Source organism: Anopheles bellator, chromosome 1 (assembly GCF_943735745.2).
Source record: "Anopheles bellator chromosome 1, idAnoBellAS_SP24_06.2, whole genome shotgun sequence".
Taxonomy (NCBI): Eukaryota; Metazoa; Arthropoda; class Insecta; order Diptera; family Culicidae; genus Anopheles; species Anopheles bellator.
The window spans coordinates 57,321,508-57,344,076 of NC_071285.1; the positions used below are offsets into that span (position 1 = coordinate 57,321,508).

Consider the following 22,569-nt stretch of genomic DNA (forward strand, 5'->3'; position numbering starts at 1 on the left):
CGCACGGGAACGGAGTACTAGAACAGCTCGAATTTATCGTTCGAGCAGCTGTCAGCGCCAGAGTGAGACAGGGAACTCTCACGCGGTGCTGCTCTGCTAGCAGAGACTGTCAAAACGCGAAAAAGGTGCACAAAACATTTGTCGCTGCGATAGTTTGTACTTGGTCCTGTGTTGTTTTTCGAACACAACACGGCTAGCAATTCCCATCCCGTGCGATAGTTAGTGCTCACGCTTTGTTAGTGACTCCTACCGTTCGGCCGGATAAAGCGGTGAATCATCTCCCAGGGGCCTGCTACGCCTACACCGTTTGCTGCAGGTGAAACCTCACCAACCAGCCGTCCATCGTCGTCATCGTCGCAATAGGCAATTCCCCACCCTTTTCCATCTCGTGACTTCAGCAACAGTGCACCGCCTGCAACTCACTCTGTGGGTGTGTTTCCTTCCGGTTGTCCGGACTTCCTGCAGTGCAACAAAGGGCTACGGAACCCCTTTTCAACGCAGCAACCTAGTGTCCCCATTATGTCGTGCTAGTGATTGCAGTGCTCTCGGGCTGTTGCACCTTCGAAACGGTTGCACTAAGGCTGTGCTGCAGTGAACACGGAGACAGAATTCGTAGCAACCGTTGTTAACGTGAAAGTTTTCACTCGTGAGCAAAATCAAAGCAAACATATTGTGCCGAGCGCACGCCAATCTGTCATCTGCCTTGTAGTCGCTTCGCGTGCGAGATCAATCCAGTTTTACTATCGACCGTCAATTACCAGCAGCAGCAGCAGAGCCTCGTGATTGCCTTGCGTGTATCGGTTTCGTGATTAGCTTTTTCCATTGCCGCCGCCACTGCGAGCAGATAGTGTTCGCCGTTCGCGGATCACCTAGGAACGAGAACACATACGTCAGCCACCAACGTGCTAATAATCGGCCGCCGTATTAACGTCGTTAGTGCCCGTGAAAATCGACTACCCCCGAGACCGCAGCATGTCGTCCGCACTGGAGGAAGAGCAGCACCTGCGGGAATGTGAATCCTACATTCAGACGCACCGCATTCTGCGGCTGCTGAAGGAGTGCATCGTGCAGCTGTGCCTGTCACGGCCCGAGAACCCGATCGTCTTCCTGCGGCAGTACTTCCAGCAGCTAGAACGGGTAGGTTGGCTTTTTCCCTTTACCGAGGTCAACGTAGTAGCAACCGTGCGCAGAAAATGGCTAGTTGAACATTTCATTAGCCTACTTTGCGTTATTCGCATTTCATGAGACAGATCATTCGGGATGGAGTGACAGAGCTGTCAAATTCAAATGAAGCTCAAAATATAAACTTAATTTTCACACTTCGCGGTCGGCCTCCAAGACGAAAGAGAATGTTTTACGAAATAAAACTAATGGCGCCGCTTTTGGTGGGGTTGTTTTCTGCCGAGGGTTGCCTTTGCCACCGTCACACGATTGATGGATGATGCGGTGTACACTTTTGCTTCGCAACCGCCCCCCTTTCGGGATGTGACCTTGTGGCAGCGTGTGCAATAACTGCGTTTCTATGGCCAGCCTCACGATCACGATCGCGCCGCTCGTTGCAGTGCGTCACAGATACGGGCTCGCACACATACATTAAGTTTATTGGTCGTGTATTGCTCGGGAGAAATAGGAATCGATTGATTCTTGATTGACTCGCGGTGTAATTTGTATCGAAAATCACCACCACATTCCCTTCCATGGGAAGCAAAGCTTAACTGTGTTGCAAAACCGCCGGCCACTCGAGCCGGCCTCTCATAAATTGGTAATAAGTTCCCGCTGTGGGGAGCGAACGTGCCGGCGTGTTTTGGAGGCATTATCATGTGTGTCCAAAGGTTACGAAATCGTCATACCCGACCCGATTTTCGATCGGCATGTCGGTGGTACATGCAACCGTTCACGTTATCAATGCTACCGGATCTCGGCTGTGGCTACAGAAGCACGAGTAAAGTGTGGCCAGTTGCTTTAGGTACTTTTGTCGGTTTCATTTGGAACCGTGACGAAAATGATGGTGAAAGTCGAACTTATCACGAACTGCTCAGGCTGTAACCTGTCGGTTGTTCGATCAAGTAAAGATAAATGTCGCTTTACGAGCTTCCTTTCCTCTGTCCACCGATAAGCGATAGAATGTTTTACATTTCCTGTATGTCTCTAAAACTATCGATATGAATCGCACACAGCTGTAATAGAAAAATACGAAAACTACGCTGACGAATGTGCCAAACAGACCGGGAAATCTTGTAATTAAAATTGGATAATTCATTCAAAATGACGGGCGTGAAAGGGGAGGCGTTACCTAACGAAACGTAACCAATTAAATTTCGAACGTTGGTGCTCTCTACCCTCGAAAGCTAACGCCAGAGTTGGGATCCATTTTTGTGGGCGAACGAGATGAATATAAAAAATATTATTCGAGGTACTGTCTTTTAGTAGAACGCTTCAATGTTGCACTTGTTGTACTCGGCCTCATTTCGACAAAGGAGTGGTTCACGTTTGCCGATGCACCACCGGATGTCAAGGATGGCGCACACTGCAGCTTGTTAATCTTATCGTGCCTCGCTGCTTTACCCTCGCCGTGTGGCGCCTTTATCGGTCAGATCGGACGAGGGCGGCGATCCAAAATTGAACCGGGAACGGGCTTTTATCTACCTACATGCACCTTCTCTATCAGCGAATCGATGGAAGTGATTATTTCGCCATGTGCACCAAGAGCCGCCCGCTGGGAAACATGAGACCTGAGATACTCGACGGGGGCACCCGTGGTCTCTGGCCGATCGGGCGTTATGGGCCGCCCTTTTCCCGTAGATAAGACGGGGGCAAATATTTGCATTCACGTGCGACAAGGATCTCGGAGGCTTTTCAATCGCAGCTCCGGGCCTCCTAAAATATGTATCGATTATTAGATAAAATGTCTTTGAAGGTGGGCTGCCGTCGGTTAAGCGAGTTTTCCACCAACTAATGTGCCTCTGGATGCCACCGGCCACAGTTGGTCCAGTGTTGTTGGGTGCTGTAGTGTGCCCGTTGTGATTAAATTAAAACCACCTACTCTGCTACGGGATGGGCAATCAGCTCACGAGTCGGCTCGCTACACTGTTTGGCATTGAAACGCCCACAACAAGCGACGTCCGGAGCGAACCGAAGGACCAGCTTCATTCCGGTGAGCAGGCACCAGAGAAACGGCACCAATCACGCGGAGTCCAGACCACAACCGGCCCTTCCGTTGCGTCGTCCCCCGGCAGGCTCAATCGTGTCCGTTCGTTTTTCCTCCCATCGTCCCGGGGTTCGTCGAAGCACGACGATGATGCAGGTGAGCCCACCACCACGGGTAGCAGGCGAAGGTTACGGTTCTACACGATGGTGCGCCGCCGACCGGAATCCGGAACGGCGGGAATCGTGACGGGTGATGCTGACACAAATCGAGCGTTACTGCCCGGTGGCCAAGGCAACCAGCGGACGAACCAATGGATTCATCGGCTCCCGGGCGACACCGTTGTCAAGGATTACGGTTCCACCGGTAGAGATGTAGTCCGACCCGACCGTGGCTTTGATGCATCGTTAACAGTGGGTACCCAGGTACGGAATTTCGGATGTTACGATTGGTTACGTCAATTCGTCCCGTGTTTTTGAACCCTGTTTGCATTACGTAAAACTTTTCTAATCATTTCGTACTCAAATTACGGTCTGTCAATGTCTGCAAAACGGTTTTCAATTATTAGTTCAATTAAGTTGTGATTAGTGCAAACTTTTCCGCACGGCACACAGCAGGGGGGACCTGTTGCTTCCAGTGCCGCGATGGCGCACTTCGATCGAATGGTGGTTTTTGCGTATCCATTTAGCTTTCCAAGCTGGGATCTGAATCTGGACCCATCGAAAGCTTCGTCGTCGCCGTCATTACTGATTGGCGGACTGCTCGAAAGCTCCGGGTCGCTTTTGCTTCCCCCGGAAGGGAGCTTTCTTTTGCGCCTGACGATGAGAGCGAGAGAGGGCTCCGAACGTCCCGTTTTCCCTCGGCCACTTTTGTTGTTCGGTGGCTCCTCGGAGAGAGAGAGAGCTCTCGGTGCTGGCTGTGACGTCAACGAGTTTTCGCGCCCGCGTTCTAACACACACGTGCGTTTTTCCGAGTTTTCCCATAAGGTCACCACACATCGAGACCGTGTTCGGCGGCCGGCTCTGTGATCGTGCAAATCGCTCGCGCCGTGAAGGTCATCAGAGAGCCGTGTGTGGTTTGGGTGCCAATTTTGGCGCTGGAGGCAACGCGGCATTACTGCTTTCCTGTGTCCTTCGGAGCGGCAACAAAAGGAATTCATCCCGTGTCACATCCCCGTCTCATACGGGTGCGGCCCAAGGAACTGGTATGCGTGTTTGTAGTGTGGCCTCAGCATAAGGCCGGGGGGGTTATATGGGAGCGACGTCAATGTCAATGTTGCCATTCGATTACACTCCCCGCGGTATTGTTGTCGGTAATGATGCTCCCGGTTCTCGGTGTCGTTATGCTGCTCCGCGTGCTTTGCTCTCTCTCTCTCTCTCTCGTTCTCTCTTTCGCTCAAATTCGGACTTCCACTTCGAAGCATCTGGTTTCCGGCGTCGGAAAATCATCTTTCCCGAATCGCGCCCACCGCACCATCATTCGAGTCCAGTGCAGAACTGACACTCGCCGCGTTCAGGCCGTTACGCCGACATCGCGCCCCCGTTTTGTGTGCCGTCCGTGCAGAAGAGTTCTTTCCCGAGTCGTCGTTCAGTGGCGCGCTGCCGGTTTTGTGCCGGAGTCCATCCCGTCCATCCGTGCGTGTCTGTGGTGCGTTTGTTCGCTGATCGCTTTCCGGACCATAAAAAGGTTTTATTTTCAAAGCATCCTCCGTTTCCGGTGGCTGCGATTGTTATCTAATCGATGGTGAAGTTCTTGTGCGTCGAGAACGGTCCGGTCGTATAGAACATTTACATTAAACTCATTCGCATTAGAGTGTTTGGTGTGTCAAGAGGTCAATGCGGTGGGGAAATAACTGCTCCACATTCGCTGGACTCGCTGTTCATGACCCGCATTTGCTTGCTTCCGAATTCCGAGTGCCATTGTTGTTGCGGTTTCGATTCCGCCCTTCGCTCGCGCTCTACATACGACCTCCTCCGAACGGGGGCCATAATATTAACCATTAGCATCCCAAATCGCCGAGCTCGGTGGCCAGGACGACGCCTTTGCGTGAATGTCTAATTTATTCGTCGCCAAACCATTGGCGCCTTCACTAGAGGATTGGCACCCCGATCCGTTGTGACGTGGATTTAGCTATTTTTATCCCAATGTCCTGTGTGACGTGTGATGAAGAAACGGGAACTAACGTCTACACGGTACAAGCTGTTGCCGTTGCGACGTCATTAACCGGTGCGGTGTGTTTCGTCACCACGCCTGGCACGCATTATCCTGGGGCCGTGTGTCGTCCGATAATAATTAATCATTCGCTTACTGAATCGCACCAACGGGGAACTCACCCCTGGTGGGGGTCCCCTTTCTCGGTCATTTGTTGAACTCATTTTCTCTGTGGTCCATGTTATGGTGGGTATCCCACGGTCAAACTAAATCAGGTGCCGGCACGCGAAACGGCACGTGGCTTTCCAAACGTGTCGGAAAATCTTTTGGCGCCCCGTCTCTCTGTCTTAATTTTTGAGGCCACAAGCCCGCTCGGCCGCATATTTATTGTGGCAACTTTGGGCGAAGAACAATAAATTGTCGCAATCCCCCAACCGCGGGTCTTTGTTCTTCGGCGCCCAATAAAGAAGTGTCGCAGAACTGGTTCCGTTGCGCAAAAAACTGTCGGTTGATGGAGTGGCGTAAGTTAATGATTTAAATAGGCCACAGCACCCGTACCTTCGTGTTGTTGCCACTATGTTATTAGGAAACTTTGACTGACTAACGATTTTCGCGCCTAAAGAAAAGGGCACACATTTCTAAATAATATAAGAATGGTGCAAAAAATTCTCCCTTTATCAAACCATTCGTTGCGTGCATTTAATTTCACGTAGCCCACGTGTAGGGGTACAAGCGACATGACGCCATGATCACTTTGAAATTCAAAGGCCCTGGCCCCGGGGGCGGTTGGCTTTGTTTTGGTTTAATAGAACACCTCGCGGGTGTCGTTGAAAGACCCTCCTGGTGTTCGTGGGATTTTGTGGAGCTTGGCTCCGCGATGAAAGCCTTGTTTACAAGCGGCGACACTGTCCTCCGTGACAATGTCTGTGTTTTCGAAAGAATTTGCCACTGGAGCAACGGAAGCACGTGCTGCGAATCACTGCGCACAGCGTTGCAATGGAATGTCGCTAAAGCAAATCGATCGTAACTAACTTTCATCAAAAATATATGCCAAAAAGCTGGTTGTGACATTAATTAAGCAAAAACCGAGTTCATTAACGGTCAAAGTCATTACGGAAACCGTTGTGCCTTTCCATATTCCAGCGCGCTTTTGGTTGGAACGATTTCAATTATCACCGTAATAAATGAGGTCCTCGAAAGGGCAACTGGGGGAAGAATTCTCAGGTGGCTAGCGACGGTGACAGACACCGTGAGAACATGAGTGTCTGGCCCGTCGTCCTTATTATTGTTGCATCAACTCAACCATTCTGCCGTTTACAATTGATTCCCTTCTGAAGGTCGCACCGAGCGAGTTTCCCCCAAAAATCAGTTTAGGGGGAAACCAATGAAAATACATCATGTTAAATAAGTTTGATTGGAAACCATTTTGCACCTCACCTCACTGGCACTGTCTGCAGTGTCAAAGTTTCGCTTTTCCGCCCATGGAGACGCCTGGTGTTTGGTGAGTTTTGTCCGATCGAAATCGATTCGGATGGGCGATGATATAACAATATGGCGAATGTGGCATCATCATTTGATACTACCGCCCGTAGCAAGTTGAGATGAAAAAACAATAACCATCTATTCTGATTCTTGTCCTTGACCACCACCCCCGGGCTGAATGCAATCTGGTGTCACGCGGCTCGGTGTCTTATCGAATCCCCCCTCACTTGAACTAAATTGTGTTGCCGAGTCCATAAATCAAATGTTTATTGCTTCGTTCCAGAGTGGGGAACAGAGTTTTCTGGTTCGGTGGCCACAAAACACTCTTTGGGAAGTGGTCAAATATTGCGCATTACTTTCCGGACCCCACTTAGGGTGGGTCCTTCCAGAAAGGGGATGCTTCAAAGACATTTCTGGCAACGGGAGAATGCGTACGTACAAAATGAAGTTACGCCGGTAACTTTTGTGCGGTTGCTAATTCAATAGAACCCAAAGTTTGCCGGCCAATATTGAGCATGACGTTCCCTGTGCCGCTTTTTTCCCCTCGGTCCTAAGGCAACGAAGACACGGGTTACAAATGCGTTTGAAATGCGGTGCTCTACAATGTTGGGAGTCTGTTCTTGATGCCCTCCTGGTGCTCTTGTCCGAACTTTCTCACTTCCTTCCGTGACAAATCCGGCCGACGAAGAGGCTCTATTGAATGTCGGGTCGGGTGTCTTGCTTTACGAGCTGGGCTGTCGTTGCCACTGCCTTTCTCTCCGGGAACCGGCGAGTGCATAATCTGCTGGTGCTGCCTGGTGTGCCTTATCGTGCTGGCCGGCTTCGGGCCACTGCTGGTGCTGCTGCCCTTCAAAAGGGGTTACGTCGGCAGCACGACGGCCTGTGGATGATTCGTGGGAAATTGTTTCCTTTTTTATGAAACCCTGCAGTTGGCACAGCCGGGACCGGGCACTGGAGCGGGGAAGCGTGTGTAACCGAGTGTAAATGGCACGGGCGACTGGTACAGTGCATCCGGGGCACATGAAACCTCAAACAGCTGTCTTCGAAGCGAGGCCGACGGGTGGTTCACTTTAATCGGATCATAACGGCCACAGGGACGTGAATCGATTTTTCACCGTTTATCACCACCCATACGCCTCGGCTGTCGTTCACGTGTGACGAGTGAATTGTTTAAATAATTCACCCCAGGATTGTGGCCAGCTTGCGAAATAATATTTTGCGCGGGTCGTTTTGGAAAACTGAAACCAAAGCCCCTGGCGAAGGATGATGGCAATTTGTGTGGTCCCATAATAATCGATACTGAATGTCCGGGGGTGCCAGGATGGGTCGGCGAAACGGGTCACGGCTCTTGTTTACAGAGCCGTCCATTAACGCAACTTAACCGTGGTCGCCGTGATGGTGAAGGAAATTTCACGAGCAAAGGGGCATCGCAATAAAACCAATTGATCCCCCCCCCTGGGGCGAGAGAAGCCCGATGACCACGCCACGTGGAACTGTAGCGTGGATGATGTTTATTGATTGGAGGGGACCCTTTTTGCGAGGACCCGCGACGCTGGAATAAACATTTTCATTGAAGCGCGACAGTTTGGGAAAATTGAAATGAACCGGAGGTAAGTGAAAACAGTTTGATTGATGGAAGCGTGCGGCGGCCACTCTCCGGTCGCTGAGATTAAAGAGAGCACACGGATCCGGTGAGATGAAAGGATAGCACGTCGTTGGCGGCGCCGTTCGGAATGATGATTAGGTGCCGGGGCAGGATAGTACAAAGTGGGGCCCTACCACCGATTGCCGGAGCTATTCCGGGGATCGTGTCGCTCGACGCGAGATGATAGACATCCCTTTCTCGGTAGAGTGTAATTTTCCTTGTGCTCTGTTGTTGGCAAACCTATTTTAAAGGCCGCGCGTTTAAAGTCCGCCATCTGCGCTTGTTTAGGACAATGTTTTCCTAATGAACCGCTTTTTTCGACTTCGACGACCTTCATTCCGACGAACCTTCGGAGGTCCTCCGTCGTCGGTCAGTCCATTTTTGCAATCTGTTTTTAATTGATTTATTCCCACGGCGTTGCTGCGACAATAATTTAAGTTTTCTAATCGAATAAAGTCCGGGACCCGGCCCGAGCAAATCATGTTGCGCAGTTGTGAATCGTAATTTATCGCGCCCATCGTCGGCGTGAAGGGAGTGGAAAATAATTGGCCATGACGTGTGCCGTGAGCCGGGACAGCGGGACGCAATTTTTAACGTTCCCCGGCAATGAGAAATTGAAATTTTTTCAGACTTTTTTTTTGCGCCGTCGCCACCACGGCCCGTGGCTTATTAATCTTCGCTTTCGTCCTGTCCCGAGTCCCAAGGTGTAATATTACGTCCGTAAACTGACACGCGCTCTAAAAAGCAAATGTTGACGCCCGCGCAACGCGGGCATTATTTTTGGTAACCCGGGCTTCGTGGGGGGCTCTATTGGGATCTAAATCTCGCTTAAAGCCACTGAATTTCGTCAAAATTTAAAGAAAAATCCGAAAACTAATGTCCTTCGGTTCTGTTAGACTCAGATTTGGCCGTACGTTTGTAGTCGTTCAAGTGAAAAGTGAATAAAAGTTCAACACAAGACGATCACGAGACGAGTGCGTCCGCAAATATGTTGACTCTGCCGCTGGTAAGTGTATGTGTTTTCGGCCGAGGCCCTTCCGCATGCTCCGGAAAAATTCACATAAATTTTCCAATCGATCTAATCTGACGTCCCAACATATTAGCCTTCGCGCTCTGGCTGGCCGGCCGTGAATATCCGCGTGAGACTAAAACATTGTTTTCCTTTCTTCTTTTTCTGTTCTCTCCCGCAGGTAAGTTCCCGTTGTTGCTTCTTTCTCGATCTCTCCTCTCTGTCGGAAGGAGTCAATATTTACACTGCCACTGTCCAAACAACGGACCACGGGAGATACTCCTCCGGTGCTGCGTGTGCTACTCTACCAGGAATACTATTTCGGAACGGCCCCCAGGAGGCCGTTGCTGTTCCGCGGAGCAAGACGTAAAACAAAGTACCTGGCCGCCACGGCCGCGGATCATCATCATTCGCCACGAGACAGGGCGGAAATTAGAATTTACCGACGGCGTGGCCCGTCCGCGTGGATGGATTGATGGACCATTAGATGGAGTATTTATGAGGTCTTGTGTGATGGCCGCTACGGAGCAGCGTGATCGTGATCGCGCGTGATCGTCCCGCGATCTTATTAAAATGTCTTCCAGGCGATTATGATGCCCTTCCCGCCGCGTGATGAGGTTTATTGTTTTGGCACGCCACGGCACGGGACACTCTGCTGGCCGCCGGATGCTGGTCGATCAATTGCCGAACAGACACGGACCGTGCGAGTGAGATGGTGTTGTAGCAAGGATGATTGCTTCCGTTCCATTTTGGAAATGGAACTGCACATTTCCGGTCATCATTAGCCCGTGCTCCTCGTGTTTTACTCGTAGCGTTCCGGAAATCCTTGTTACCCACCGGAAGCAAAAAAGAGGCCGCTGCGTGTCGTGTGCGGTGAAATGGAAACATCATAACGTGAGCGCTCCATGTTTTTGCAGTGTATCCGATGTTGCCCCGACGGTCAATATACGTCCGGTCGGGTCCCGTAACACTTCTCCCTTTTTTCAAGGTCGCACGGCTTTTTGTCCCACGATGGAAGACCCGACATCGGCTTGCCCTACAATTGTTGCACACACCGAGCCACCGAACGTCGCTATTGATCCGGTGGCGACCTTTTGGTGCCATCGTTTTGGCAAATCCGATTCTGATGGACATTGGCAGTCGCCGGGTGCCCCGTAGGATGGAGTGACCCGTTTTACGGTGATTTAATTTTATGAGCTCGCAATTTACTGGTTGACGCCGCCCCGCTTTGAGCGATGAAATGGTCGCCGCAGTAAGCGCCATAAATTCATTACGATTGCGGACTGACGCCGTCTGTCCGTCGGGAAGAGAAACGGACTCGGATACGGGACCGCGTATGATGATTTAATGGCAGGCGCCGTTGTGGAGCTGGACACGGGCACTAATGTAGTCAGGGGAGGTCAATTAATGCCGCCCGTCCGGGGAGATCGGTACATTAGCTTTGATGGGCTCTCTCATCGACGGCACTCCTGTAGTGGACATGGGAAAATGTTTGTGACGATTCTCGTTACCGGCCATCAACCGGTAAAGAAATTGGCAGCCCCATCCGAGTCTCCTTATGAGATGTAAATAACGGCATCCGATTACACACGGTCCAGTGGAGAGTCCCCGTGCACCACATGGAGGCACGCTCAAGATGTTTCCTTCCGGGCGATAACGGCGCTGCTGTGACACGAACCCACACACAAACACCCACTGGCACACGCTTGATGGAATTAGTCCGAAACCCTCCCCGGCGGCATGTGGAATCGATCGGCCACGAGGCGAGGGCGGGCCCCACCTCGTTATGTGTTAGTTGGCGCAGAGTGGCGAGTAACCCTCTTGTCAAGTGTGTCACACCTACAGCACAACGCCACTATCTGGTCCTCGTGTTGGTAGTGGTGACGCGTTAGTGACCCGACCCGACCGACCAACCGACCGACTGGTCGGTCGCATTTGGCGCAAAACCCGAACGCTCGCAGCAGCAACAGTCGCCGGGTGGCTCGTTTCTTGGACGGATCTTGCTGTGGACCGCGACGGATCGTCGTCGGCGGGTGCTTAGTCGCGCCACAGGTACGCACGCGATAGCACGTGCCCGACAGAACCCCCGCCGTGTCCTGCGAGAAGTGTTTACTACTTTGTAGTGCGCTACAAATTGAATTAGTCGTCGTCCCCGGGAAGTGTCTGGAGGGTAGTCGGGCTCCCGATCGGATCGAAAATAAACTGCCAACCGGTTCGGTGATTTGATTTGTGGGCGACAAATGTCCACCGAGGAATTCAGCCCGGAGAGAGACCCCGTTTAATGGGCTGTTTGGCGAAATAATTATTTATTTATTTACTTAACTTCACGCTGTTCGAACGAAGGGTCGTAATCTCGACCACGATCGCCCGGCCGGCGGCGGGTGTGAGTGTTTCGGAGGTGGTGGTTCGAAGGCAGTCGATCGTCGTAAAGCAGCGAACGATCGGCCAAGTGGCCAAGTGCAGTGTGTGCGCTAAAAATACATTTCTCTGGCCGCGCCGTTTGGAGGGAAGCAGCATCATCGCGGCGCAGTCGTAATCCGGCCGTCGGTGGTGGTTCAGTGTGTGACAGAGAGACCGGGTTCAGAGACCGCGTACGGACCGCGTTGACATTTCGCGGACCGCAGACCAAAGTGCCAAAGTCCGGGAGTATCGGAAAACGATAGCTCGATCGATCGATCGAATTGACTGCCATCATCGCGCGCCCGTGACGGAATCCCGCCGGTTCCCGGAACGCCCGCCCGTCAGCACACAGAATGAGCGAGGTTAGCGCCGCAATACGCTGTCCAAATATGCTGTCGTTGATATGATTAGATTAAGTAACCTTTCGACCGAGGTGATGGTGATCAATCTGACACTCGTGACGTGCCCGCGCGAACGAGGGAGACGTCGGACGTGATAACCGTCGGAGACGGGGCGTGGATGTGGGTGAGATAAGCACCGCCCGATGGAGGCGCCTGGTCGGCCGGCCTTCAGAGCCTTGGGAGCCGCCGGGAAATCGTCTGTGACGTGTGTGCGACAGATTTTCGTGACAGGATTAAATCGTGCGGCCACTCTTCGAACGCCGCGTTCGGTGGCACGGTGCCAGAAATTTAATTTTAATCTCTCAACAGCAGGCAGGTTGTTGAACGCCGGCACACCTGTCCCCGAATTCACGCGGGTTCGAATCTCCGCGAAGTTATTACATACTTTCTGTAGGATCGGCCACCAAATTGGAGACCGTTTGGCACCGATCGCACCGTCATTGTGTAACGGAGCGCGTGAGGATGAAGCTGCTCAAATCCACATTCCAACCTGGCGCTGGCGGCCGTCATCGACAGGAGCAGTAGACAGGAGGGTATTTTTAGTTCGTCCACGCCATTCGTCCTATTCGGCTTTTGTGCGCTCCGTGTTGGGGCTGCTGATCTTTTCGCACCGCCTCGTCGCGGTTGCCGCGTTAATGGCGTTGACATGGACAAATGTCCGGCGGTCCGGTTCTTTTACCGTTGTCAGCCGCAAGCTGCTGTCCGACGGCCACTCGCGGCGTTTCATTGGCCCGACCGACAGCTGCTTCTGTGCGCCATGGAGTGCGCCGCTTTTGTTGTTTACATTGTTTCTCGATCGACGCACGGCGCCGTTTTGGGCGGCGACACGAAATGCCAATTAAATTTGAAAACGCCTATAGGATCCTACGCATTAATTACGCGGCCGATTTGGGGAAGATCCCCGTCGATGGTCGGAAATGAAGTTGTCCGCCCACCGGAACGCCCTGGGCGAATGCGATTGCGTCCCGTGGCCACCCCTCCCGGACGTGGTAGCCAACAGATGTCTGAGTGCTTCATAAATTAGCTTCAATTGTATCTCGCATCTGGGCCAGTGGGAAGTGGACGAAAAAAGTGCATGAAGAGGGCCGCCAGCACCCGGTTGTCTTAATAAAAGTGTCTCTCCGAAGCAGCACTCCGGCAATCTTTGGCCCGTCCTCCGGCTGACTCCGGCACCACCATATGGCTTGATTGCCATTAACGATGGTGGTGGCCTGCGTCATAACGCGTTCAGGCGCGCTGCATGTTGGGATGGTTGTCGAAATTTGAAACACCTGGCCCCGCCGCTTATCGAAGCAATAAACCGTCGTGCGGTGGCCATATTTTGCTCGCGCACACTCGCGTGGACATCTTCAGGCAGGACACATTGTCGCCCTAACGACGGCCTTGTGCCATACCGGGGCGAGGCCCAATGAAGGCCGCTGGCGAAATCGTGCCGCATGCGACACACCAGTTCCCCTCAAAATGAAATTCCAAGTCTGCTTCTTCCGGAAGCTTGTCGTTTCGTGGCTTGCGAAGACAACCTGTTGTCATCTGCCACCCCGCCCGGTTCACCGATCCAGAGGGCCGAGCATCGAGGCAAAAGAAGGAAGGACGGACCGATATCAATTTGACGGGTTTTACGGGCTTCGTCGTCGCCGAGGGAGCGAATCATCGGCAACACGCGATCGGCAGCCGCGTCACACGCTTGTCCCTTGAATTGTTCTGGTGACGTGACGTGAGTTGATTGTGGTCAAACATTTCTCTAATCACTCGTCAAACAATTAGCGCACGCAGGTGACGTCGTTCTTCTTCCGACGTTTATGACCCCCGAACCCGTTAGAACCTCGTCCACAATTTGTGCGTCAGAGAGCGGGCCGATGTGGGAACCCGATTTGGTTGATTAAATTATTGACCCAGGCCATTTCGTAAAGCACTCCAAGCATATTAAAGTTGGATGCCATCTCTCTGTTCTTGAAAGATGCGCTGTCTTCACGCTTGTCATGCGGCTGGTTGAGGACGTCATGACCACCGAGCGGCCATGCCGACAGCGAGCGCTCCGTTACTTATGCCAAGTCATACGCCAACACGCCGCCACACCGGTTCCGAAAAGGGCTGGCTGGCGTGTGCTAAATATAGCGGGACGTACTTACGTTTTAATAACTTGCCGGTCATGTAATGAACTTCCATTTTACTCCATTTAGGTCTGGGCCATTCTGCTGGGTCGCTCTGGGTGTATAAAAATAAAGGTGAACCATCGCGGAGTCCGAGCACCGGATGTGGAGAAAAGAAACATGTTTACCGACCGACCGTTGTGGCAAGGGATAAGGAGCTTTCATTCTGCGTCGAACCATTGTGTGTGGCCGTACGGAATAGGATATTGAATGTGCTGTATGTTCCGAGGCGGGTTCGGTAAAGATTACATTTATTTAAATACCTCACACGGGGCCCGACCGGGGCCGTCCAGGCGTAATCTTGTTCCACCGTAACTGACACCCGTTCGTTTGCTACAACGCTCATAATGCTCACTGTCTGAAGGCCCCCCACCAACGGCACCAAGTGTGTGGACACTTGACATGCGATTGAACGTGACCGCTGCTTTTGGGAAGACAAATGAGCCCTCACATCGTGCGCGATGAATCAAAAGTTTGACAAGTGGCACGGACCGTGATTGAGTAATGGAATGGCCAACTTGGTATCGTTGTATGCGGGCACTCCGTGCTAGGCCCGGGGCTTCGGATGCCACATGTGGTCCATCTTCCAGCAGCGGCAGACGGCGCGCGACGGCCGGATATCCCACTCAGTTGTCCGCTCTCATCAGTGGGGTTGTTGTTTTGCGTCCCACACTCTCTGGGCCTCTGGGCGGTTCTGGTCTTGCCTTATGCGCGCGCTCTCGAGCCGCCGACATGTGACATGTGCTAATTTTTCGTTGCCGAGTGAGGTCCCAAGTGGGCACGCCCGCGAAGGAGACGGGCCACCATCTTGTTGATGGTGATCGTGTACAGAAACCTAAAACACCATTAAATAGATGTGCTATTATGACCCTGTGTGACTAATTTTGGGACCACACCCGATTCATCAACCGTGGGCAGGTTAAGTGATCCCATCTCTATTCGTGCTGGATGGCCGTCCGCAAGAGAATTGACCAAAAAGTTGACTCAATCATACGCGATCTTGCTGTTTAAAGTCGCAGCAATAGGCAAGACCACAAAGACCGGTCGGTGGCTGATGATTAATGGGGCACAATTAATCAACAACCAGTTCGTCGTCGGTCCGCGAAGTCGTCGTCGCGTGGATTAAGACAAATGAGCGGCTAATCAATCTCTTTCCGGTTCATTATTCCGGGGCGGTTAACACGCGCCTCGTCGCGGTTCGCGATATGGGTGTGTAAATAAACGCGTTCCTTAGCCCTTCTTGTCTAGGTTCATGGATGTTGTTTCAAAGTTTCACGTCCCTTAAAGCGTAGCTGAGGGCTTTGGGGGACTTTGCTCCAGCACCTGCAACAAGTTGTGGGCAGGAGTTTTATCCTACGAAAGCTCTGTAGTTTATTTTGCCCCACTTTGAAAGAAGTTACTGAAGTGCTCAACGCCGGAGGTTCCCGACCGGCCCACCCGCCCGAAACTGGATGAATAATTCACGAGACACGGGATTAAATATCCCATGAGGTCATCCTGGCGTGGCGCTCGGTTCTAGCGAGAGATGACCGGAGAAAAGATCTAGTCCCCGAGCATTCTCGAGTCGGGCGTTTCGGAATCAGATTTCGGTCAGTGTGACGTGTTAATTAGTCGGGTGCGCCACTCGGAGTTTCAATAGTGAATTACTTATTGTCAGCAGCACAATGTGGGCCCCAAGTCTGGGCGGTTTGTTACAACAACAATCGGCAACACCGACGGAAGGCCGGTGCGGAAGCCCGGTGCAAACATATGTTGTGGCGTTGTTTGTTTTTTGCATACGCCCCAGCGGACAAGCGACACCGGTCGGGGTGTTATTTAGAAGAACAATATTTACTTCATCAATATTGCGTGGTGTTTCGCCTTTCGCTTGCTCATCTGTCGTGGCCAGAACCACTTCGCGAGGATTGCCGTTAGTAATATTTTAATATTTTCCTTTGCCAAACAACCTACCCGCCGGGGGGACATATTGCTAAAATAGATGTTCGCGGAAAACTAGCATGATGCGGTCTTGCGTGTCTAAAATTGGTCATTTCTCGCTACAAACCACCGGCGACGATAACAAATGGTTCCGTTAATAGACTCGGGCGGGCGCCTTCGTTAGAAGTGGCAAATCATTTTCTCGACCTCGGGTGGCTTGGGTTAAGCTGTGGAAACTCTGTCAGAAGCGGCTGGCTGGCTGGCTGGGGGCTCCCGAAGTTCCAAAATAGTAATCAGTCACGCAAGCAGCAGATGGTTGAGTAGCGTTGGACCGAGAAAGTACTTTACGGTTCCCTCGCACATACACACCCCGGTGGCTGAAGGTTAAGGGTCAAGGATGGCCCACAAAACTGTGAGTTTTAAACGGTCCGGAAAGAGTCCGTGAAAGGTGAAACGGTTGCAACAGGTTTTTCAAGCCGAACCCTAAAAAGGGACCCCTATCGATCCCCGCCGGGTGTTGTTCAAGTGCGTAATGCTACTTAAGATTTTATACACAGACCAAAGGCCAGAGTGGGGAGTAAATATTTATCCAGCCGGAGACCGCCAATGAGATGCTGTTGTGTAAACAAACATGAGAATCTGGATCCGCTGGATACCCCGCGGAATGATTCCATTATTCACGCGAAGCGGATTTTTCAGTGCGTGGCCTCGCGTTGTTTGTTGAATATTTGGACCCCGTGAAATGTTAATCCCATTCACAGCGCGGCACCAGGCGACTCCATCTGATGACTTTCTCTCTCTCTCTCTCTCTCTCTCTCTCTCGCGCACTCTGTCCACAGGAGCAAGCGAAGCTGGATGCGAGTAAGCAGGCGGCCACACCGGACGATCTGGACGACCTGAGCCCGATGCCACAGACCACGGCACCGCCGGTGCGGCGCCGCGGGGGCATCTCGGCCGAACCGGTCACCGAGGAGGACGCGACCAGCTACGTGAAGAAGGTGGTCCCGAAGGACTACAAAACGATGGCGGCCCTGTCGAAGGCGATCGCCAAGAACGTGCTGTTTTCGCACCTGGACGAGAACGAGCGGTCGGACATTTTCGACGCCATGTTCCCGTGCACCTTCCTGCCCGGCGACCCGATCATCCAGCAGGGCGACGAGGGGGACAACTTTTACGTCATCGACATCGGCGAAGTTGAGGTGAGCGAATCCGGCGCCGGCTGCGGCTGCTGCGTAATTTCCAAAGCCAAACAAATAATCCGTCAGCACGCAAGCGAGGGGGGTCTAAATTGCATTCGATCAAATTTCCGCGGCCATCCGCGGTTCGATTCGGGCGTAAAATGTTACGGTGCTGCCGCGGCCAAGTGAGTAAACAAACAGAAGATGCGTGCAAATTTAAGTTCTCGCCTTGCCGCGCTGGGTGCGGTTGTGACCTCCTCCTGTGAGTTGGAACAGCTGGCCGGGGGCTGTTTGTTATGGCTAATTAATGGAGAGGAATTTCACATCCTTCCCCTGACCTGGTTCTTCACCACGCTGCGCAATTTTATGTTTTTTTGTGGCCACCGCCGCCGCCGCCGTGCGGTCCGTTCTAGGGCGCATTGTTGTGGCGCAGATAACGTCTAGTCGGTTTATACGGTTCAGTAAATACGCTTCCCGTGTCTGGCAGATAGCTGAACTCGGTCTGGTTGAACGTTGAATTTCACGATCCGATTCTAGGCCTTGTGTCACCCGGTGCTTTCGTCTCACTTATCCGATAACCCAAAATTATCCCTCCTAAGTCACGTCGGGCCGCACCGGAATGATTGGCCGCCGAGCCCCGAGCAGATTGGTCGAACCCTCGGCACAGACACAGGCTTACATCACAAATGAGGTTTGACTTACTACGAATGGGGACGGTAAACGTTTACTGGCCACTTTATCCCCCCGGAGTTGAGGTTTCGGTTGCGGTCACTTGACCGGACCGTAAGACGGGGTTTGTCACTCTGCCCCCGGACCGGGGGCCGGACGCTCGGGTCGGTTGGAAATCACCGTCCCGCACAAACAATCAGACCCGAGGCCCCCGATTATCTGATTGGGACGGCGGAAAGGAGGCCATTTGATTTGCCGTCGTTTCAATTAGAACTTTCCGGTCGGTCGCATGGGCCTCGCTCTAAGGGACAGGCGATTCGATGTGAGGCGAAAGAGGCCAGCACTTGTCCACACCCTACGGGTGGTGCCTTAAGCGGAGATTAAAATTGTCGTTTGCAGCCAAAACTTTCGTTTGACCTTTTCGTACCGACGTTCGACTACCGCGGCTTGGGATGGGTTTTAAAATGGCCACCGTGTAAAGACGGGAGCATAAAACGAAAACTTTTTCTAATTAAAAGTTCACCCACACAATGCACCCACACACACATATGTTCCGTCGCTTGGGAGCGGCCCACGAAACTCGGCGAACCGGCACACGTCTAATGGCAATGTTTTATGTGTCTCTCGGAGGCCAAATTACGACCCAACATAATAATGGGTGTGTGTTCATTAGTTTGTGGGGCCCTCCCGTCTCCCGTCCCGACGACGGGGGGTCCGGTAGGTTTGACCGCAAAAAACGCATGCCGTGGCTCACTGTTTTTGTTGCGGGTCCATTTGTAGGTCTTTGTAAATAGCGAACAGGTGACGACCATCAGCGAGGGCGGTAGCTTCGGTGAGCTGGCCCTCATCTACGGTACGCCCCGTGCGGCCACCGTCCGTGCCAAAACCGACGTCAAGCTGTGGGGCATCGACCGGGACTCGTACCGACGCATCCTGATGGGCTCGACGATCCGAAAGCGAAAGATGTACGAGGAGTTCCTGTCTCGAGTGTCCATCCTAGGTACGGCAGTCCAGGTGGTCCGATGTTTGAGTGACGCTAATCGAGAGTGTTTCCGGTTTCCGCAGAGAGCCTCGACAAGTGGGAACGTCTGACGGTGGCGGACGCCCTGGAACCGGTGAGCTTCGAGGACAGCGAAACGATCGTACGGCAGGGCGAGCCCGGCAACGACTTCTACATCATCGTCGAAGGCTGTGCCACCGTCATGCAGAAGCGGGGCGAGGTAAGTCACCACCAGCACCACTGCAGTGACCCTCTGGGACCCTCTTGCTAATGCTTCGTTTCGATTCCCGCAGAGCGAAGAGGCCGCGGAAGTGGGCCGGCTCGGACCGAGCGATTACTTTGGCGAGATTGCACTGCTGCTGGATCGGCCCCGGGCCGCCACCGTCATTGCGCGCGGGCCGCTCAAGTGCGTCAAGCTAGACCGTGCCCGATTCGAGCGGGTCCTTGGGCTGTGCGCCGACATCCTGAAGCGCAACATAACGCAGTACAACAGCTTCGTTTCGCTGTCGGTCTGAAGTGGTCACACCCGTCACGGAAGCCACCACCCAACAAGGAGAGACCCGACCGTGTGGTGGCCGCATTCTATTGTCGCGAACCCTTTGTTTTGTGTGGTCGTCGCATGTTGCAGGGGGCACCGCGTATACGCGCATTAGCTTAGAAAAAGAAACACATTTCGTGGTCAGTTTGTTGGGGCGACTGGAAAATGACTGGACCCCACTTGAGGGCCGCTGGTGTAGCTTTTGTTATTCACTTTTCAGTTTCCCGTTTGAGTGGGAAACGAATCCGATGTACCGGATTGGACGGCACTTTAACCGTTTACAGAGTATCATTTTATAAGCATATTCAACCACTGGAAGCGACGTGGCCTGCCGCAGGACAGGCCCAAGCCGAGCACACAAACAGACCCCTTTCAGAGATGACTCCGCCCGGGCCCGTTCTCTTTTCTCTCGCCCAGTGCAGGGCGTATAGTTTACTTAAAGGCACAGCGGAACGACGGATCTGGAATGCCGGGACCGCTGAGAAAGTGGTCAATTGTGTCCGTTTCGTTTTTTAACCCAACCAATGTATTAAACAGAAACACCACGCGTAGCGTTCGGGGAGAGAGAGAGGAGAGATCGGGGTAGGAAAAATTATCAGCTAGGGAGAGCTAGGGTCAGAGAGAAAGAGAGAGATTTAAAGTTTTGCACCATTTGTATCATAAACATCCTGTTCTTTGTTTCCCCAATATCGTCTTTTTAGAGAGTAATGAAATTTTAAGTTATTTATAACCGGCGGCGGGAACTGTGTGGAAAAACGGACACATGGGGACGATACGTGCCAGAAGCGATACGCTTGAGAGAGACACAGAGAGGGAAAGAGAGCTAGCGAAAGAGGATAAGTAGCAGAAGTGATTTGCCATTTTGGGCATTTTTGTATTTTGTGCGAATTTGCGGTGGCCGCGACATGTGAAGTTAAACCTCGACACAGACACACACACCTACCTACCCACAATTCCGCCTGAGAAGTGGCCAACACCATAACGCAAACGAAGCACAATTGAAACCGAACCACGGAATCGCCCGAAATGGAAAACGGCTCGGAAAAATCCACACAGGAACACAGGAATCAAAAACACAGGTACATTACGTTGGTGTCGTTTTAAGCGTGTTGTTTCCACATTTGGTGTCAGTATGTGTTGATGTGTGTAAAATGGCGGGGCAGCCGCTAGACGTGTTTTAACTAACCCATTTCTGACTCTGACTGTCTGTCTGTCTGTCGGTCTGTGACCGTTCCGTGACCCGAGGCGATCAGAAGCGGCTGAGCGCGGGGCGATCGCGGATCATAAAATGGGCACACTTTTGCATAAGCGATCTTCGTGTTTCTGTATCTGTATTCGGATGAGAGTAAGGAACTGAGATGAGTCGTTGAGGTGAACTGCTGACGCGGAAAGGACGTGCCACATGGACGTGGCAGCGTGGGGGGACGTGATCATTCATTACACACAACACAACACACACGAGGCACAGTTCCGCTTCCCGAAGTGATGGGTTCGGCCTGCGGGCGATGTTTGAATCAATATTCAGAGGAGAGGATGATGCGTACAGGACGATTTTTTGTAAGAATATTCAGAAATGGCCCCCCCGTTTGTGTTGTCGCGGTGGTGCGGTTTACTAAAGTTACTTAATCAACCTTGGAATGTGAGTCTTTGCGCTGAGCAGCGGAAATCGCAATTGGCAACTGTTTCGTTTGTTTGCGTTCTGTTTCTTCTCGCAGTACGCTTTAAAGTCTCCGTGACCGTGATCGGTTCCCCACCGTGGTGTGTAAGCTATTTTAATTTTAAACTTCCCCTTCAAACCCACATCTGGCCCGATGAGATGATGAAAGGTGCAACAAGATGATGGAGAGTACCGCAGCATGTTAGTGGCAAAGTTTAGCAGTTAGATAAGGCTGGACCTTTTTCGTATAAATACACACATCACACACAACAACCACACGCACACACTCACGCGTCGGGTGTAGAGGATCTTTTATAGGTAATTTCGAAGGCTGCTCTCCAACAGTCAACTCTCCGCTCTGGTAGTATGGTGGCCACTCTCACCCACATTGCCTTTAACCTTCTTCACTATTCCGTCTGCTGTTCGATGGCGCAAACTCTTCTCAAATGCGCCTATTGTGTAGAGTAGTGCCGAGTTCCCGAGTTCTCTGTCTACTAAGGCGACTAAGGTTTCGGATTAGAATCGAAACACGCGGCAGTAGAAGGCATCCCACTCCAGTAGGATCACCCAAGGATCGAATGCGTCTTCTTTGTTCCGTAGGATCCGTAGGATCTGCTAACCGATAGCTCACTTTAATCCGTAACCCAAATCTATGCCAAATTAACGCTACTTCCGCTATCGCGTTTGCCGTGTTTTCCTAGAGAGTAGTGAAAACGATCGCGCATAGTTTTTCGAACGTTAGATCGACTTAGAGAACGAAAGATCGACACAGTTTGGGTTGGGTTTTCGAACCTCGTCGTCGAGGTATCCCTCATTGTTGAAGGCATCTGACGGTGGCGTAGGGCAGCACAGGACACAGGAGAAGAGCGCAGAACAATAGTAAGACCGATTGACACGATCAACAAAACCTCTACCAAACCTCTACCAAACCAGCAATTGTCGATCGGTCGGAGGCAAACCACCACCACCAGATAATCATCTCCATCACTAGCAGCAGCAGCAGCAGCAAAACGAATCACTTTGGGCTTTGTTTTTCGTCTGTAGATTTACGGAATAATTGCTATCAAAGAACTACCAAGGATACGAGACCGAGGGACAGATACGCGGCAGAGAGTGATACGCCGAGCGGGGAGAGGCAAACGTGTATTAAGTGAATGTGTATGAATAAATCAAACAAATACAACACGACGACGACGACGATGTAGGATTGTTTGAGAACCAGGTTTT

At 52.1% G+C, this 22,569-nt stretch overlaps 1 protein-coding gene across 5 annotated transcripts; it reads left to right on the top strand.

Annotated features, from left to right (window-relative positions):
* Positions 1-181: 181 nt before the first annotated feature.
* LOC131205940 (cAMP-dependent protein kinase type I regulatory subunit) lies at positions 182-22,530 on the top strand. 5 transcript variants are annotated; one of them, XR_009156776.1, is made up of 6 exons: positions 182-1,137; positions 17,140-17,499; positions 18,928-19,147; positions 19,213-19,367; positions 19,441-20,764; positions 22,387-22,530. XR_009156776.1 is itself a non-coding variant. In XM_058198260.1 (6 exons), exons 2-6 carry the CDS (start codon positions 9,412-9,414, stop codon positions 19,660-19,662), a joined length of 975 nt encoding a protein of 324 aa, XP_058054243.1. In that variant the 5' UTR covers positions 4,715-4,831; positions 9,320-9,411; the 3' UTR covers positions 19,663-22,530. The 5 variants fall into 5 exon arrangements, 4 of the variants coding, with proteins under 4 accessions (XP_058054242.1, XP_058054243.1, XP_058054244.1 ...); XM_058198260.1 differs by lacking the exon at positions 182-1,137 and adding exons at positions 4,715-4,831; positions 9,320-9,429 and having other exon boundaries at positions 19,441-22,530; XM_058198261.1 differs by lacking the exon at positions 182-1,137 and adding exons at positions 4,727-4,792; positions 9,320-9,429 and having other exon boundaries at positions 19,441-22,530.
* Positions 22,531-22,569: the final 39 nt, after the last annotated feature.